The sequence below is a fragment of the Armigeres subalbatus genome, chromosome 3, assembly GCF_024139115.2.
Source record: "Armigeres subalbatus isolate Guangzhou_Male chromosome 3, GZ_Asu_2, whole genome shotgun sequence".
Taxonomy (NCBI): Eukaryota; Metazoa; Arthropoda; class Insecta; order Diptera; family Culicidae; genus Armigeres; species Armigeres subalbatus.
In genome coordinates, this window is record NC_085141.1 from 79,017,582 (window position 1) to 79,036,065 (window position 18,484).

Consider the following 18,484-nt stretch of genomic DNA (forward strand, 5'->3'; position numbering starts at 1 on the left):
TATCGTAGCAACCGATAACGTTGATCACAATCAACTTTATCGGCGATAACGATAAATCAACGATTAACAACCCTGATCCTAAGCCATCGCGTAATATAAAAGGAATGATCTCTCATTTAGCATTGCTCCGAAAAACGGGTGCATTGCACCGAGCAAATGCGAGCTTTATTAAAAGAAAGCAGCATCAATTCTTTTGCATTATCGCAAACAATCGCGTAATTTTGAAGAAGGAATGATCTCTTTTTTGGATTGTGCTTTAAAAAAAGGCATCATCAATCTGTTTGCATTATCCTTAGCTATTGCGTAATTTAAAAGAAGGAATAGTCTCCCCTTTCGCATTGCACCGAGCAAATACGTGCTTTAAAAGAAGGCATCAACTCTTTTGCAATACCCCGAGCTATTGCGTAATATAAAAGAAGCAATGATCTCCCCTTTCGCATTGCACCGTGATTTAAAAGAAAGGCCACATCACGTGTTTCGCGTAAACTCGAGCATCCGTTTGATTTTTTAAAAATGATACGAACAAAGAGTTAATAAAATAGAATTACTTCTACTTTCACTCTTTGGGGAATAATTCGTCCTGAGGAATGGTCTCCGACGGCAAACGACTATTATGACAAATTATTTTATACCAAACGGCGTACCCCCGGGCAAATGCGAGCATTAAAGAACGTAGAACCCAGTTTTTGTCTTGTATCGAGAAAGGGCGTGTATGTAAAGAAGGCCAATCCAAAGATTTTCAATACACGTGGGCATCGTAGCCGTGCGGTTAGCAACGTCAATCGTCTAGCTAGACGCATGTGCTGTGGAGTGTGGGTTCGATTCCCGCCTCGGTAACGAGAAAACTTTTCGTAAAGCTAAAAGTTCTCCACTGATCCACTGGGTGTTGTGTGAATGCTCCTGTCCATTGTCTCATGCTGGAATATTGAGTGTTCAGTCTGTGCGACCTCTGATCGAAGACGGTGATTATGTCTTTTCTGTTTTTCCAAATGCCTTCATTTAAAAATACAGTATTTTAAGAAATCAGAACCCGTTTGTTCCCGTATGTTCCGATTTTGTCACGCTCCGATTTTATCACGCTCCGATTTCGTCAACAAAATTATTCCGTTTTTATCAACAAGAAAATTTAATCATTTTTTTAGAGATTTAACTTTTAAAATGAAATAACTTGGGTTAGTGTCTGGCCAAATGTTGTATTTATAGTATTTCAAGCACTAGCGGTAAAAAAGCCGTAACTAACAAGACAAGGTTTCTCTTTACCGACTTTTCCCCATCGAAATGAAAGATACAAGATGCGGGTGAGGTGATCCAAAGGTGGCGGCAGCACTACGAAGAACACCTGAATGGCGATGTGGCAGACGAAGATCGCGGTATGGTGATGGACCTGGGAGAACGCGCGCAGGACATAATTCTACCGGCTCCGGATCTCCAGGAAATCCAGGAGGAGATTGGCCGGCTGAAGAACAACAAAGCCCCTGGGGTTGACCAACTACCAGGAGAGCTATTTAAACACGGTGGTGAGGCACTGGCTAGAGCGCTGCACTGGGTCATTACCAAGATTTGGGAGGAGGAAGTTTTGCCGCAGGAGTGGATGGAAGGTGTCGTGTGTCCCATCTACAAAAGGGCGATAAGCTGGATTGTAGCAACTACCGCGCAATCACATTGCTGAACGCCGCCTACAAGGTACTCTCCCAAATTTTATGCCGTCGACTAGCACCAACTGCAAGGGAGTTCGTGGGGCAGTACCAGGCGGGTTTTATGGGCGAACGCTCCACCACGGACCAGGTGTTCGCCATTCGCCAAGTACTGCAGAAATGCCGCGAATACAACGTGCCCACACATCATCTATTCATCGACTTCAAAGCCGCATATGATACAATCGATCGGGACCAGCTATGGCAGCTAATGCACGAACACGGTTTTCCGGATAAACTGACACGGTTGATCAAAGCGACGATGGATCGGGTGATGTGCGTAGTTCGAGTTTCAGGGGCATTCTCGAGTCCCTTCGAAACCCGCAGAGGGTTACGGCAAGGTGATGGTCTTTCGTGTTTGCTATTCAACATCGCTTTGGAAGGGGTAATACGACGAGCAGGTATTAACACGAGTGGTACAATTTTCAATAAGTCCGTCCAGCTATTTGGTTTCGCCGACGACATAGATATTATGGCACGTAACTTTGAGAAGATGGAGGAAGCCTACATCAGACTGAAGAGGGAAGCTAAGGGGATCGGACTAGTCATCAACACGTCGAAGACGAAGTACATGATAGGAAGAGGTTCAAGAGAAGACAATGTGAGCCACCCACCGCGAGTTTGCATCGGCGGTGACGAAATCGAGGTGGTAGAAGAATTTGTGTACTTGGGCTCACTGGTGACTGCCGAAAATGACACCAGCAGAGAAATTCGGAGACGCATAGTGGCTGGAAATCGTACGTACTTTGGACTCCGCAAGACGCTCCGATCGAATAGAGTTCGCCGCCGTACCAAACTGACAATCTACAAAACGCTTATTAGACCGGTAGTCCTCTACGGACACGAGACCTGGACGATGCTCGTGGAGGACCAACGCGCACTTGAAGTTTTCGAAAGGAAAGTGCTGCGTACCATCTATGGTGGGGTGCAGATGGCGGACGGTACGTGGAGGAGGCGAATGAACCACGAATTGCATCAGCTGTTGGGAGAACCATCCATCGTTCACACCGTGAAAATCGGACGACTGCGATGGGCCGGGCACGTAGCCAGAATGTCGGACAGTAACCCGGTGAAAATGGTTCTCGACAACGATCCGACGGGAACAAGAAGGCGAGGTGCGCAGCGGGCAAGGTGGATCGATCAGGTGGAAGATGACTTGCGGACCCTCCGTAGACTGCGTGGTTGGCGACGTGTAGCCATGGACCGAGCCGAATGGAGAAGACTCTTATATACCGCACAGGCCACTTCGGCCTTAGTCTGATTAAATAAATAAATAAGATGCGGGTTTGTTTGCACTTTATTACTTCAGGACGAAGGATTACATTGTTGTCTGGCGTTCTGATATAACCGAAAAATCGTTGAGAAACTTTTTCGGATGTTCTAGGCTATCAAAACTGTTCTGGAGTACATATCCTCGAATGCATTAGGAAATATGTCTATAAACAAAATCTCCTAAGCTGGGATTTATGTTCAAAAATATATATGTGATCAAGAGACATAAATTGATCGAGTTTTGAATAAACGTGAACTATTTCAGGGTCTCCAAAACGCCCTGGAGTTCAGATCATGTGATACCCGATCAACCAAGCCTTGACAACGTATTCGTGCATCGTTGAACATCTTAGCAGGTACATTGAGCCGATGAGATTTCACTCATTACTTTTACACGCAACTATAGGCCTTTTAGTTTCTCCAAAACATCATTGAGTTCAAATCAGTTCAGAACATGTGATCTACCCGATCAACCAAGCCCTGGACGATGTATCCATGCATCGTTGAACATCCCAACAGATCCGTTTAGCCGATAGTATTTCACTCATTATTTTTACAAGCTACTACAGGCCTTTTCGGTTGTTCAAAACGTCCTTGAGTTCAGAACACGTCCTGAAAGATGTACCTGTGTATCGCTAAACATCCCAGCAGGTCCGTCGAGCCGATAGAATACTTAGTACTTATTACTTTTACAAGCTACTACAAGTCTTTTCTGTTCTCTAGAATGTCCTGGAGTTCCGAACATGTGATCCACCCGTTCAACCAAGTCCTAAATGATATAGCCATGCATAACATCACAAACATTCCAGCAGTTCCATCGAGCTGGTAGTATTTCACTTAATTCTTTTACAAGCTACAGTGGACCCTCCATGAGTTGATGCCATACAAAAATATTTTCACGGTTACTTTGATAGTCTTTTCGAACAATTTGTCAAGAATTTCTGTTGCACATCTCAATACCGACTTTGTTACATCTCTTCAAGACGTCATGGATCTCAGGTCATTTCACTACAGAATTTTCAAAACGGCTTTGACCTATCCAATGATCCAACTTATGAATGATACCAGTGTGAAACCATTTAACTTATGGGTCATTCCGTGCCAAGTGACCGAGGAAAAGTGAAAACTTGCAGGCGAATACTTTGAATTCCAACCAAAATAGGTGTATCTACTTACTTTGGGCCTTCATTTTGAAAAAGCATTTGATCCGACCGTTTGAGCCGCCCTTCCGGCCAAACACTCCTCCCCGTTTTTGAAGATTTTTAAAAACATGCCATTTTCAATAATCGATATCTCCGCCCCTGATAAAGCTACAAAAAACGTTAGTACCAGTTTTCCGTTTGAAATTTTTTGAAGATTTTACAAAAAATATTTCAGATGCAAAGCAGTGTTGCCAACTACATTATTTTTATAAAAAAAAATAAAAACAGCATTTTTCTCAAAATACGTATAATTTTTTTTTTTTGATTTCTCAGCGGATTTGAGTTTATCAGGCAATTTCCTGTCAGAAACACTTATCGTTACAAAGTAAAATGAGCATTTGCTACTTTTCCATCCCAACGAAATGGATGATGTAATGACCATTATGCAACTCAAATGGGATGCATAAATTTCATTATAGCACTCATTTGGGTGCTGTAATGAAAAACCAACATTAAGACAGTAGTGACATAACTGCATCTAAACGAGGGAAATGCTTTGATTCCATTAACTTCAATGAGATCAAGTTTTGCTTCCGTAAACATCATTTTGAAGTACTCGTAGATTACAAATACTGTATGAGTGCCTCGGGCGGCCGATGTTCGGCGAATTTGATAAATCCAATTCTGTAAAAAAAACATTTTTTCCTTGAAGGGGCATATATTTCAGACAGATTCGCTAGAACCAAACGCTTCTGCTTCTGCACCCGTTTTCCTCCTTCACGCACGCTTTTGTACTCTTTTTTCTCTGCCAGTTCCTTGCTTACGTCGGCCTCGCGATAGAAATCCTGAACTTTTTGTACGGTTTTTTGTTGGAAGGGATTAACGAACGGGCTTGGTGGTCATATGGCTACCGCTTCTGCCTCATACGCAGGAGGTCGTGGGTTCAATCCCAGGCCCGTTCCATTCCCCTCCTACTTTGTATCTTTCATATATTTCTAATGTTCTAGCAATTGAGGTTGGAGAGCAAACCCCATGCTTCCATCCATAGGTTCACTGTGCAATTGCGATTGTTCTGGTCGATCACGGAGTAGCAACTACGAAATGCACGGTCATCATGCTCATGCTCATGCTCATTTCTTGTTGGAAGGGATTAACCCTCGTAAGATTGGGGCAGCACAAAATACCTTTTGTGTCAACGCATTTTTTCATGTTCCTTACTAAGCGTTCTGAACACTGAAGTTCGTCTGAAGATAATAAAATTTTGATAATTATGTCAGAACATAAATTTATAATCAATAAGGGGTGGCCCATAAACCACGATACATTTTCAAACCCCATCTTCTTTAATTCCTTAGTACAGAGGTTCCCAAACTTTTTAGATATGCTAGGTGGGTCTAGCAGAATCCAATATTGTTTGCGACCCACAAGGTGCAAAATGAATTGATTTTTAGAAATTTAATAAAAAGTGAGTTATATTGAGCGAATCATAATAAATTACTTTATATTCCTTCATTGATTGGATTTGGATTTAGGGGCAGCAGGGACTATGTCCAAGGGCATGACGACCCCTTCCCATGGCCACTGCGAGTTAGGGGGCCTGTCTAGGATGTGGTGGGGTTTGACAGTGGGCTCTGTTGAACCTCTGCAAAAAGCTGCATGTGCAGGGAATCAATTATTTTGGAATGCGCCTGCGAAACAAGCGACAAAAGAGAACCAACGACAAAGCTTTGTTTTTGTTGGAGATAATAATGACAAAGATCCGAAAATTTTTGTCAGCAACAGAACAGAAGACAATCTTGTTGCTAACTTTTCATCCCGTTATTTTGCATTATTTCTAGTGAAAATTTCGGTTTTATGATACCATAGTTTCTGCTTTTATGGAAATATTCGAGAATCGAACAATGATTACTAAATTAGCAGCGTATTTTCGGAAATATCAGAGCATGCAAGGCAAATGATTCTTGTCATATTGTGTTCGGGTTCTGATAAAGGTTTGTCGCTAGGTGCGTTTGTCAGTAACAAACTTTGTTGATGACAAAGAGTATATTGTTAGGCGTTGCTCGAATATTGATTCCCTGTGCATGTGTCTATAGACAGGCCCTATCAAACCCAGTCAACACATGGAAGTATATGGTGTCGTGTAGGCTGTTGAAGTGGAGGCGATATAGGTGCTTCTCCATACAACATGTATGTATATCTTGTTTCTATATCGTCTCCAATTTAGCATCTTGTATTGCACCATATACGACTTTGACTGAAAAACGACCGTGTGCCGCTCAAAGCGCACAAGCCCATCAGGATTAATACCAGTGAGATCCTGATTACGGTATACTGGTCACGGCAAGCGACAAACGAACGCGCGAAAGTAATGCAAAATAAACGACATGTAAAATAAACGTAAATTAACAAAATATGTCTGGCTGAACATTCTTATTTAACGTCAAATAGAGATAACATAATTAGCTTTTCGATTACTATCAATTTGGTTGAACAGCCGTGATTATTACTTTATTTTCAATTTAAATCCCGTTTCTTTTTTACTTTTCTTGTGTTGAAGAAATGATGCCGCGGGCGCCTCATCCGAAATTCAAATGAACAATCGCTCATTTTGAGCGATTGATTGTTTAATCTCGCGAGGGATAAACAATTGAACAAATCATGGAAATGCTAATACTGTAGTATAGAAGTTGCATAGTCACATCACTTTCCACGGTGAATCCCGATCTATGTTACTGATTACCCCAGCCAACTAACACCACTTCCTTCCCGTGATAATTGTGGAGATGCAAAGGTATTCTCGGTCTCTAGTAGCAACAATAACCACACACTAACACTCCTTCCCTTCCCCAACTGACTGTAAGGACTTGGCCGGCGCCGTTATTCATCAACATTTGAGAGCTGCTGAAACGTGCACTTCGAGGATAGATGGTAAACCCCAACCACTATTCACTTGGATCGTAGTGCAATTTGCACCAGTTCTGATCAATCACGGAGTAGCAACCATTGATATGTACAGTCAGTCTAAGCTAAAGCTAAGCTAAACTAAGCTAAGCTTCATTGATTGGATTTAGATTGAATTTGGATCTGACTTGAATTGGATTTGTATATGATTTGACTGAATTCTGATTTGCTTTGGTTTGAATTTGGTTTAGATACGGGTTGGATTTCGAATAGATTTTTAAATTGAATTTATATTGTTTTTGGATTGGACATGGATTTTGACGACCAGCGTAGTTCAGCATACATATTTTCACCTGTTTTGGATACCTAAAGAAGGCTATTTTCTTCTTAAAATTTGTTGTTCTTTAGTCATTCGTTTATTGATATTCCAAATCTAATCATTACTTATAAGATTCAAATCGAAAAGCTGGTATACATTTTTAGGACAAAAAAGGGACTCAAGTATGAATCAAGAGTTTTCTTTCGCGGCACATCAATGATTATCCCGCGACTGCCCTAGGGGTCGATAAGTGTTTTTGACAGGAAATTGCCTGATAAACTAAAATCCGCTGAGAAATTTAAAAAAAATTATACGTATTTTGAGAAAAACGCTATTTTGTTTTTTAGAAAAATAATGTAGTTGGCAACACTGCTTTGCATCTAAAATATTTTTTGTAAAACCTTCACAAAATTTCAAGCGGAAAACTAGTACTGACGTTTTTTGTAGCTTTATCAGGGGCGGAGATATCGACGATTGAAAATGGTATGTTTTTAAAAATCTTCAAATACGGGGAGGAGTGTTTGGCCGGAGGGGCGGCTCAAACGGTCGGATCAAATGCTTTTTCGAAATGTGGACCCAAAGTAAGTAGATACACCTATTTTGGTTGGAATTCAAAGTATTCACCTGCAAGTTTTCACTTTTTCTTGGTCCCTTGGCGCGGAATGACCCAAATAAGATTTACTAAAGCTGCCATATCTCAGCAACGGCGCATTTTACTTTGTATCGATAAGTGTTTCGCACTGGAAAAAGTATGTTAAGCTCGAATCCGTTGAGAAATCGAAGAAAAAAATATACGTATTTTGAGAAAAATGCTTTTTTATTATTTTGTGAGAAAAATAATATAATTGGCAACACTGCTCAACATTTAAAGTATTTTTTTTCAAAAAACTTCATCAAATTTCAAGCGGAAAACTGGTATTAAATTTTCTTGTAGCTTTATCGGGGGCTGAGATATCGATATTTGAAAATAGCATGTTTTTAAAAGTCTCCAAAAACAGGGAGGGGTTTCTGGTCGAAGAGGCGGTTCAATCACCATGGTCATATGGTTATTCAAAATAATGGACCAACATTAATATGTGCTAGGTATTTTTCATTATTTTTAAATAGGTTAATTGCACGTGCTCGGTCACTTGGCGCGGAATGACCCTTATATGACTTCAATCACCACTTCTAGCAATTGCAGGCCTTTACAGTTGGCTAAACTATTCTAGAAGTCGTATTGTTTATGTAATCATCCAAATCCATTAGGGGCAGTAGGGGCAATATGAACATACGGGGCAATATGAGCCACCCTCATTTTGAGCTTATTGACAAGTTTTATCATGTAAAAATTATATGATCTTTAAGAGGATGCTCCACATATGCATCAACGTGAAAACCGCATTAAAATTCAATTCAAACATGGAAATACACATGAAAATGTAAATTTCCGCTGTATAGGCAAAATTATTATAAGATTTGGAGTTTATGAATAAGGTTTTGACACAAAACTGATTAAAATACAGGTCAAAAATACACCACAATCAAAAGATATATTAAAATTGAATATTGTACACACATGTTTGTATTGGTACAAATCTGAATTTATCATAAAACTTTTTCCCAAAACCAGTATCTATGGGGCAATATGGGCATACCTGCACAGAGCAAGATATCAGGCCTTAAAATGCGAACGATTTCAAATTTCAGTAGTCAAATACAAGAATATTATCATATATGTAAGATTCATTACGGAAAAATTACAACAGCGCATTGCTGCGATTGAAACAGAAAAAATGACCATTGGCCAATTGAAATATGGCTGTTCAAACGGTGAAGAGTGGCAAATCAGTTCAGTCCGCTGTTGTGCGTTTTTTTAATTTTATTTGGTATGGAATACTCACAACTGTTGTAGGAATATCATATTCTTCCATATTACGATACTTTTTTCGCCTAAATAAACGTTTTGGATGGGTGGCCCATACTGCCCCATATGGTGGCCCATATTGCCCCGTATAGTCGGGAACACACATTGAAATCAATACATTTTCAAAAGTGCATTCCAACAATTTCCAAACGCATTTTTTGTCATTCATCGACGTTATATGAAAGGTAACATTCTCTAGTATAAGTCAACTACATTTGAACAATGTTTTTTGAGCTTTTCAGCGCTTTTCGGAACGATTGCCTTAGGTGGCCCATATTGCCCCGATCACCCCTATACGTCTCAACAAAAAAGTCCGCAGCTAAATTGCTCGACACAAATACCTTCTTAGTTATTGTGCATCTGATAGATATCTTGATCTTAACTCAAGATCATTTTGGAGGACCTGGGACATCTTCTTCTTCTTCTTCTTTTGCTATGGATCTACATTCCCACTTGAACTTGGCCGGCTTTTCAACTAAGTATTTTATTAGCATTTCCTCAGTTATTAATTGAAAGCTTTTCTATGCCCGCCATTGCATGAGTATGTATCTTGTGAGCCAAATACAAAGGGAACGCTATGCCCAGGGGGTCTATAATGTTTCCCAAACGAAAATATTCTAGACTGGACCGGATCTAACCGTGAACACCTCGTATTCCAAAAAAATGTGTTTACATTATTCCTATTGGATATATTAAGTTTATGCCAAAGACATTACAAAAACTTTGATTGATTAACCTGGTAGATACCTTGAGCTGAACTCGAGAATGATTTGGAGTACCTTGAACATCTCAAATTTAAGAGAATTGAATTTGCATGGTGCGCACATGCTTATTGAACCGAACCAAAATTGGATTTAAATGATGCGCATGTGCTTATTGGATTGGGTATATGACGATGATGATGACTTATTTGCATAAGCCTTGATTGATTTGATAGATACCGTGAGCTGAATTCGAAAACGTTTTGGAGAACCTTGAGCATCTCGTATTTCAGAAAACTGATCACTATCTCAACGATCAAGATGACTAAACTTGATTGAGTGTTCAGATTTATTAAACAATGTGGTATAGTATCCACATATTTCAGATTCATCTGCAAGCTGTCAGAAGCAAAATATACCCAAGGTTTTGGATATCTATGTCTTCAGGGTATAGTCAAACTTGACCTCCAATATTTTTCCTAGGTAGCCGACATCCTGATGAACATTTTTGCTGTAGAAACTGGGGACCTAGCTCTCTTCGGTAGTTTTTCACAGCCAATCTCAAACGCTGGGCATATATGACCCATCCGTCCCGAAAGGGTTAAGAAGGTCAAATATTTTCAAATTTATTGTTATTTCATCAACGGATGCCACCTTATCTTAGGGAACGTTCATAAATTACGTCTTGCGGAGCAGAGGGAGAGAGAGGGTTTCTAAAAGTGTGACTACTCATATCAATTTATCCAGTTTTCCGCGAGCGGTAATGGCCGCCAGCTTGCCTGCGGGTTAGTCTCTGATTTGACGTTTCTGGAGGTCAACTGCACCCACCATTCGAGCATTTCAGACAATGTGGTATATAAGAAGGCTCGAATTCACTGAATCAGCACCTTCTTATATGCCTCATTGGTCAGAAGGTTCTATACTATTCCCCAGAAAACCGTTCCCCAGAAAACCATACCCCAGAATTCCATTCCCCAGAAAACCAACCGCCAGAATGTACCATTCCCCAGAATGTACCGTTCCCCAGAAAACCGTTTCCCAGAATGTACCGTTCCCCAGAAAACAGAATAGGGAAACCGCCAAATGTTGAACGGCTAATTTTGTCGCCTATTGTTGAACTTCCATAAGAAATGCACGTGCGTTCAACAATAGGCGAAGAAATTAGCCGTTCAACATTTGGCGAATTACCCTACATAGATGAAAATGATTTAATTTTCTTGTTTTCTTACAAACCTCATCGCAAGACCATACAAAAATTATTTATTGTGATGAGTTGGATGTGTAAGGACCACTGTGGTAATTGTTGGAAGCTATTAGTTTCAAACGCTAAATAAAGAATGAATCGCCTGCTTTGAGCGTGCTTACAGCGGCACACTAGGAGTTAACTTTCTGAAATCAGTATGGCGAAAGGCATCTAAGGCTCGATTTCTCAAAAATAAGCACTTTTATCAAAAAAATATTTGGTAGGCATGGTAGCGGACACCTTCCTGCATAATCGGTACCAAATAGTTTTTCATGAAAAGTTTCTTATTTTGAGAAAACCCGCGTTAGATGACTTTCGCCATACAAATTTCTGGCGGTTAACTCTTGCTGGCTGTTTTGCGCATATACTATAGCGCCTGGATGTGACAGCGGCGAGTAGAAAATCAGCCACTGCCAATAATGAATTAAAAAAAAAAAAAAAAAAGTTTCAAATACATGTGCCTTTTGGCATAATGACCATAACGTGCCCGCCAGAGTAAACGCGACGTGCGATGCGACGTGACGCGGCTCACGCAAAGGAATAACATTTTTATCAATGAAATGTCAAACTGCACTGTCGTGTCACATCTATTCTGGCTTCACCACAAACAAAAAACACGCCTTGATTGAGGAAACCAATAGGGATCCACGCATTTGCCCGGAATAAGGCAATTCGATGATTCCTTCTTTTAAAGCGCGCATTTTCCCTGAATAGGGTAAATGAGTCTATTTTTTGTGCCACGCACGCGTTTGTCCAAAATAAGGCACACGAATAGAAAAATGAGTAAATAATTCCTTCTTGAAAAGCACGAATTTGCCCGAAATAAGGTTAACGAATAGGGGCCCCCTTAGCCGTGCGGTAAGACGCGCGCCAAAAAAGCAAGACCATGCTGAGGGTGGCTGGGTTCGATTCCCGGTGCCGGCTAGGCAATTTTCGGATTGGAAATTGTCTCGACTTCCCTGGGCATCAAAGCATCACCGTGCTAGCTTCATGATGTACGAATGCAAAAATGGTAACCTGGCTTAGAAATCTCGCAGTTAATAACTGTGGAAGTGCCCGTGTGGGGATGTAATGCCAATAAGAAGAAGAAGAAGAAGAAGAATGGATGATTCCTTCTTTAAAAATACGCATTTGCTCGGAAAAGGCAAATGAGTGTTTTTCCCCGAGCCATCCTTTTATTCCGGTTTTTTAGTTGCCACCTGTTAGAAAATCTTTTTTTTTTCATTGCAGGAGTCTTTTTAAAGGTATGAAAAAAAATCTGGGATATGGTGCATTCTGGGGAATGTTTTTCGGGGGAATGTTTCAATCTGGGAAATGGTTTTCTGGGGAATGGTGCATTCTGGGGAGTGGTTTTCTGGGGAATGGTTTTCTGGGGTATGGTTTTCTGGGGAATGTTATAGAATCGTTCAGAATGCTCAGAGCGGTGGGTGCAGTTGACCTCCACAAACGTCAAATCAGAGACTGACCCGCAGGCAGCTGGCGGCCATTACCGCTCGCGGAAAACTGGATACATGCTAAGAAGGCAAATTATGTCCCAATTAAATTTTCGGCGAAATGGGACATTCCGCGATATGGATTTCCGAGAAATGGTCAGTTTCCGTGCAATGTACATTCCGCGAAATGATTTTGTCGATATGTCGCGTTCCACGAAATGGAATTCTGCGGAATGGCATTCCGCAGTTTGTCATACAACCACATTACCCACTGTTCGTTTTTTTTTTTCGTCCAGCCATTGATCAAGCAATATTTTGAGCAAGCGCCTATTAAGCCCTACATCCCCATGTAATGGCCCTCACAAACAAGTTGTTAGTTGAAGGAATAGTAACTACTTCTGGGAACTATGATCGCAATTGCAACTTACATCGTTTTCATTGATTTCCAACACGGATGCCAGATCCCACTCGGTTGAAGGAAATGGATTGGAGATAAATTTGGCAGCTGTGGCTACAGAAGGCAGTACATGCGACTGCAAGGTCGCTATTTCCCACAAGCAACTATCCAAGGCGTTCGATTTGATTGGGTCGCTCTCGTCCATCACATAGGGATCTTGAGGCACTGGAAAAGAATATTCAAATATTATTTAAAAGGTTTATATATTAGTATTATTCACTAATATATTAGCAACAACTAACCTTCGCCTCCGGTGGGATGAAAAATCAGTCTTTTTAAAGCCGGATGCCGCAGAAACAAGTTACCAATGAATCTAAGGATGATGACAATATCTTGAGGTGGTGCGATTAATGCCAACCGAGCTAGACGCTTTACAAAAGCGGCCACCAGACCTTCTGGCAAGTGACTCGAGCTTAGAAATATATCCGCCAGATAGAAGAGTCGAGCCTTGAACTTGGTATGGAAGATTTCCGGCTCAAACATTGAATACAGCTTTTCATAAATATTTGGATAAGTGAGATTATGCTGCTGGATCAGCACAAAAATTCCCTGCAATGCAAGCAAACTGATGGCGCCACCAACATCCAAAGAATCCATTAGAAAATCGGTCAACAAAACCGGTTTGTCCAAATGCGATAACACCTTCTCCAACAGGAGAATCAGCATCTGCCTGTGGCTGATTTCGTCATGCTTCCAGTTCATCACACACGACCACGTCTTATTCATGTGCTTCCGAATGTACGGATAATCCATTTGCATCTGGATGCAAAGAAAACTCGGAGATTCTTCTACCGCTTCTTTGCCGAAGCAGATGGCTCCCAGCAGACCAAGAAAATTTTGTATGAACACAGCACTTGGGCAGAACTCCTTGGGCGCCAACGACGGCAGTATCTTCCAACAGAAATATATGATATCCAAGTGAGCAGAATATTCCAAAAAGCGGTTCACCAAATGTGTATTTGAACGTTCCGAAGACAGCATTGCTTGGAGAACCTGTCTCAACTTTCCCAACGGGAAATGAACCGTAACGGATCCACCTTCTAACGGGTGTTCCGTTTCGGCAACAATCAGCTTCATGGCCGTCGTCAACGCCTGCGAACTCTCCGCCGTTTTCTCATGACCGAATGAATCCAGAATGGCACTAAACGATTCTTTGTATTGAACTTGCAGCCACTGCTTGTGGGATGATTCCGATGAGGCTTCTGCAAAATCAAACCATTTAGATATTAAAATCAGAAAAGAAAGAATACCCACACCCACTTACCAGCTGGCTTCAGTGGATGTACGATTAACTGCATTTCATTTCGTCTTAGCAGTTCGCAGAAAATGGACTCCAACACTAGCAAATTTGGAATTATGGCACATTTTCGTGTATTATTCTCCTAAAAACCACATTAAAATGTTACAAATAAAAGAAAATTTAATTTCTGAGCAATGTCAAAGATAAAATTACCAACCCCCATATTTCATCCATCACAATGATGGTAGAGAGAATTCTTTCAATCGTTCGACACGACCTCACTCACCTTTAGCAATGCGATTAATTCCAGCAGATTGTTGGATGCACTTTCCGGGGCTCCGAGAAACTCACTTGCTTTGGCTTTCAGCTGCTTCGAGAGGGCTTTACTAGACGATTGCTGTTGGCCATTTGCAGAAGACGACATCTTTGCGAACTGGTTGTGAGCACTTTAGCACAGCTACAAAACTTTTTTTTCCTCCCGACGGTCTGATTTTACAGGAACACGCACCACACCACTTGCTTTCGTCGCGTTTAAGCTGCAGCACCGCAACCGAATGCGAACGACACGAACACGACAAGAAACTGACGGAACCAAAATATTTTTGACGTCAACGTCGCACCTCGCACGCAAACTTCAAGCAAACAGTGATTCGGGGGGTCGCTAGATGTTTTTCTCTAATGGATGTGATTGATTCGCTTATTTCTGAAGGGCCATATTTGACGTTGAACACCCGAATAAAAAATATTAAAGAAAAACAATACAATTTATTGTAACATCACTATAAAACACAATAAATTTACAATAGATTTTATTGAAAATGAAATAATAGAAATACATTAGAATGTATTGTTATGAACCATTCATTTAATTGTAAATGAAGTTTTCGCATTAGAACATACGGGTTGTTAAGTATCGTAACTATATTGCGCACGTCCCACCTCGTTGGACTCTGCACTTCAGAAGTGCGAGATAGTCATAAGTGCGAGATGTCAAAATCCTTTGTTCTCCCGGTTGGTGGGCTGATGAATCGGGTAAAACGGGTTGGCGCCAACGAAAGTTGTTTATGTTTTCAGATGAACACGTCGGGCTCGGCAGGGTTGCCAGTACATTTGTTTGATCAAACTCTAGAAAAATAATAATGATTTGTAGTGAAAGTTAATCTTTTCGCTACTTCCAAGCTAGTTATAATTTGAATTCTTTGTGGAAGCATATTACAATAAGCAATAGTGGTTCAACAGACGGTAATTTCCAAGTTTCATACATTTAGATGAAGCTTGGAATAATAAAAGATATTGTAAAAGATTTGACATCACTGCTCAAAGTGCGATCTATGATTTTCCCAAAAATCCATCGAGAGCTGGAAATGGCAATACAAAATCTGAGATTTTTTCATACACTTTTCTTTGTCAAACAATAGAGGAAGAAAACCGTTCAAATTACATTTTGAATTGTATTTTTATAGTAAAACAATACGATATTGGATTTCCTAATTATGACGGCTTTACCGTTCAACAATGAAATTTTGAGAAAAATAACCCGCATACTGAAAAACCGTGCGGAATATGTTCCAAACAATAAATTCAATTTAAGTCATACGTTAACTTTTTATGTTAACTTTCGGATATGGCTGCACTTTAAATACAGTATCCCCCCGCTTATCCGGACCTCGCTAGTCCGACGACTCGTTAGTCCGGATCTCGCTAATTCGGAATTTTCCGGATTAAAAAGTATCAACACCCATTTAAACACATTATGCTGTCAGTTTTCAAATTTGTGCTGTTATTTTGTTTTGGTTCATTTGTATGGATTTGACAGTCGGATTAACGAGAGAAACCCCGATAGTCCGGCCATACATTTGTCGGATCAGCGGGGGTATACTGTATTCTTCTATTTCTCACTATTTACAACAGTAATGCTGCATTATACCATAATGTTAATTCAACATATGTGGTTGCCAAACTGTGCTTCATAATCTAGCTTTCCATGTTTCGGATCTACGCACATTATACAAGCATTCGTGAAAGATATCACTCGAACTCACTTTACGATATACATTCTAAAAATTGTTACTTATGATCCTAGTCATGGAAAATGTCACAAAGACACTAAAAATTTGTATGATTCTAACTTCAAACTACGTTAAATGATAAAGTTACTGCACATGTGTGCGTACTGATATATATATTTGTACTTTTTCACTTGTCATTTGCCAGTTTTGATTTCTGCTTCCTCAGTGCCATTGGTAGGCATGCGAAATTGCATTCGTTAGATTTACATCCGAATCTATCAGGTACGTCTTTTATATTTCTTCCAAGATTTCTTCCATGGTATAAATTGACTGAATTTCTTTCTTTTCGCAGTGTTGAACAATGATGAGGACCTAGTTTCAAACCGCAGAACGGACAACCAGAATGTTATTTTTTCTCCTTTTCCGGAACTTGGCAGGTACATATCAGAGACTAAGCCGGATAAAAAGTTGTATTAAATTGACATCAAATTTGTTTTTCCGTACCCAAATTTAGGGCTGTTTGTTCAGTGTTTTCCAGAAGCTTCTCGACGCAGCTTGCACTTCGAGACTAAATTCCAGCTACGGGAAAATAATGCTACGAGCGGTATCATTGGAGATGGAGCTAGTCATGGAATCGCCTGGATATTGAGCATGCATGTATTTACAAGCAACATATGCAATGCTGATACAATCTCGGACTGAATAAAAATTATCCATTAAAGAAACTGTTTTTTTTTCTTTTATTACGAAAGGAATTCAACAGAAAAGAGAAAATGATTTAATCACAACAATATAGGTTGCAGTGATTCTCATTTTCCTTTTGTACGATCCAATTATAACTGAACTATGCGATATAATGTTTCGCGTGACAAAAATGGATTATTATCCAACCTTATGGTATGGATTCCAATGAAAATTTTGTTCGCGAAAATGTTCATTTTTGCCTTTCTCGTATACTAAGTATACGTAAAGGCTATATGATCGCTCCAAAAACAAACTTTTTATAGAAGGCCCGGAGACCCATAGTGTTATATACCGATCGACTCAGCTCGACGAATTGAGGTGATGTCTGTGTGTATGTGTGTGTGTGTGTGTGTGTGTGTATGTGTGTGTGTGTCTGTGCGCACCAACCCAAAAAAAATGTCACTCATTTTTTAGGTACTTATCCTTAACCGATTTACTCACAACAAGTTGGATTCGACGCAGGATACTCTACCATTGTTTCCTATTGAAAATTGGTCAGATCGAACTATGGGATCGGAAGTTATGGCCAAAATACCCCTCTTTTATAGAAAAATTGATTAAAAAATGTCACTCATTTTTCAGGCATTTATCCTTAACCGATTTGCTCGCAACAAGTTGTATTCGACGCAGAATCCTGTCCCATTGTTTCCTATTGAAAATTGGCCAGATCGGACTATGGGATCGGAAGTTAAGGCCAAAATACTTTTTTTTACGGAATAACCGCGTGAAAAAGTGTCACTCATTTTTCGGGCACTTATCCTTAACAGATTTACTCGCAACAAGTTGCATTCGACGCAGAATGATGTCCCATTGTTTCCTATTGAAAATTGGTCAGATCGGACTATGGGATCGGAAGTTATTGTAAAAATACTTTTTTTTACTGAATAATCACGATTTACTCGCAACAAGTTGCATTCGACGCAGGACACTTTGCCATTGTTTCCTATTGAAAATTGGTCAGATCCGACTATGACCTCGGAAGTTATGGTCAAAATACCACTTTCATTACAGAAAAAAATGTCACTAATTTTTCATGCACTTATCCTTAACCGATTTACTCGCAACAAGTTGCATTCGACGCAGGATACTCTGCCATTGTTTCCTATTGAAAATTGGTCAGATCGGACTATGGGCTCGGAAGTTATGGCCAAAATACCACTTTTTTATTGAAAAATTGAGTAAAAAAATGTCTCACTCATTTTTCAGGCACATATCCTTAACCGATTTACTCGCAACAAGTTGCATTCGACGCAGGATACTCTACCATTGTTTCCTATTGAAAATTGGACAGGTCGGACTATGGGCTCAAGAGTAATGGCCAAAATACTATTTTTATAATGCACGAGAAAGGCACCATCACCGCTAGGTGGATTGATCAGGGTTTTTATGGTGACCTAACTTAACAACCCCTTCCCCATAAGGT

At 40.2% G+C, this 18,484-nt stretch overlaps 1 protein-coding gene and 1 long non-coding RNA gene across 2 annotated transcripts in view; one reads left to right on the forward strand and one right to left on the reverse strand.

The window, feature by feature from the left end:
• The window catches only part of LOC134226792 (nucleolar complex protein 4 homolog B), a 33,765-nt gene extending 18,854 nt beyond the window's left edge, over nucleotides 1-14,911 (reverse strand). The window contains exons 1-4 of the mRNA XM_062707782.1: nucleotides 14,595-14,911; nucleotides 14,333-14,450; nucleotides 13,311-14,270; nucleotides 13,040-13,233 (exon numbers count right to left, since the gene is read on the reverse strand). Of these exons, the coding sequence (XP_062563766.1) occupies nucleotides 13,040-13,233; nucleotides 13,311-14,270; nucleotides 14,333-14,450; nucleotides 14,595-14,732 (1,410 nt within the window). The 5' untranslated portion in view covers nucleotides 14,733-14,911. The remainder of the gene's footprint in view (nucleotides 1-13,039; nucleotides 13,234-13,310; nucleotides 14,271-14,332; nucleotides 14,451-14,594) is intronic.
• A 1,589-nt stretch (nucleotides 14,912-16,500) lies between these two features.
• Nucleotides 16,501-17,208, forward strand: LOC134227346 (uncharacterized). The gene is made up of 3 exons (XR_009983658.1): nucleotides 16,501-16,599; nucleotides 16,670-16,754; nucleotides 16,832-17,208. It is a non-coding gene; the product is annotated as an uncharacterized LOC134227346 (long non-coding RNA).
• Nucleotides 17,209-18,484: the final 1,276 nt, after the last annotated feature.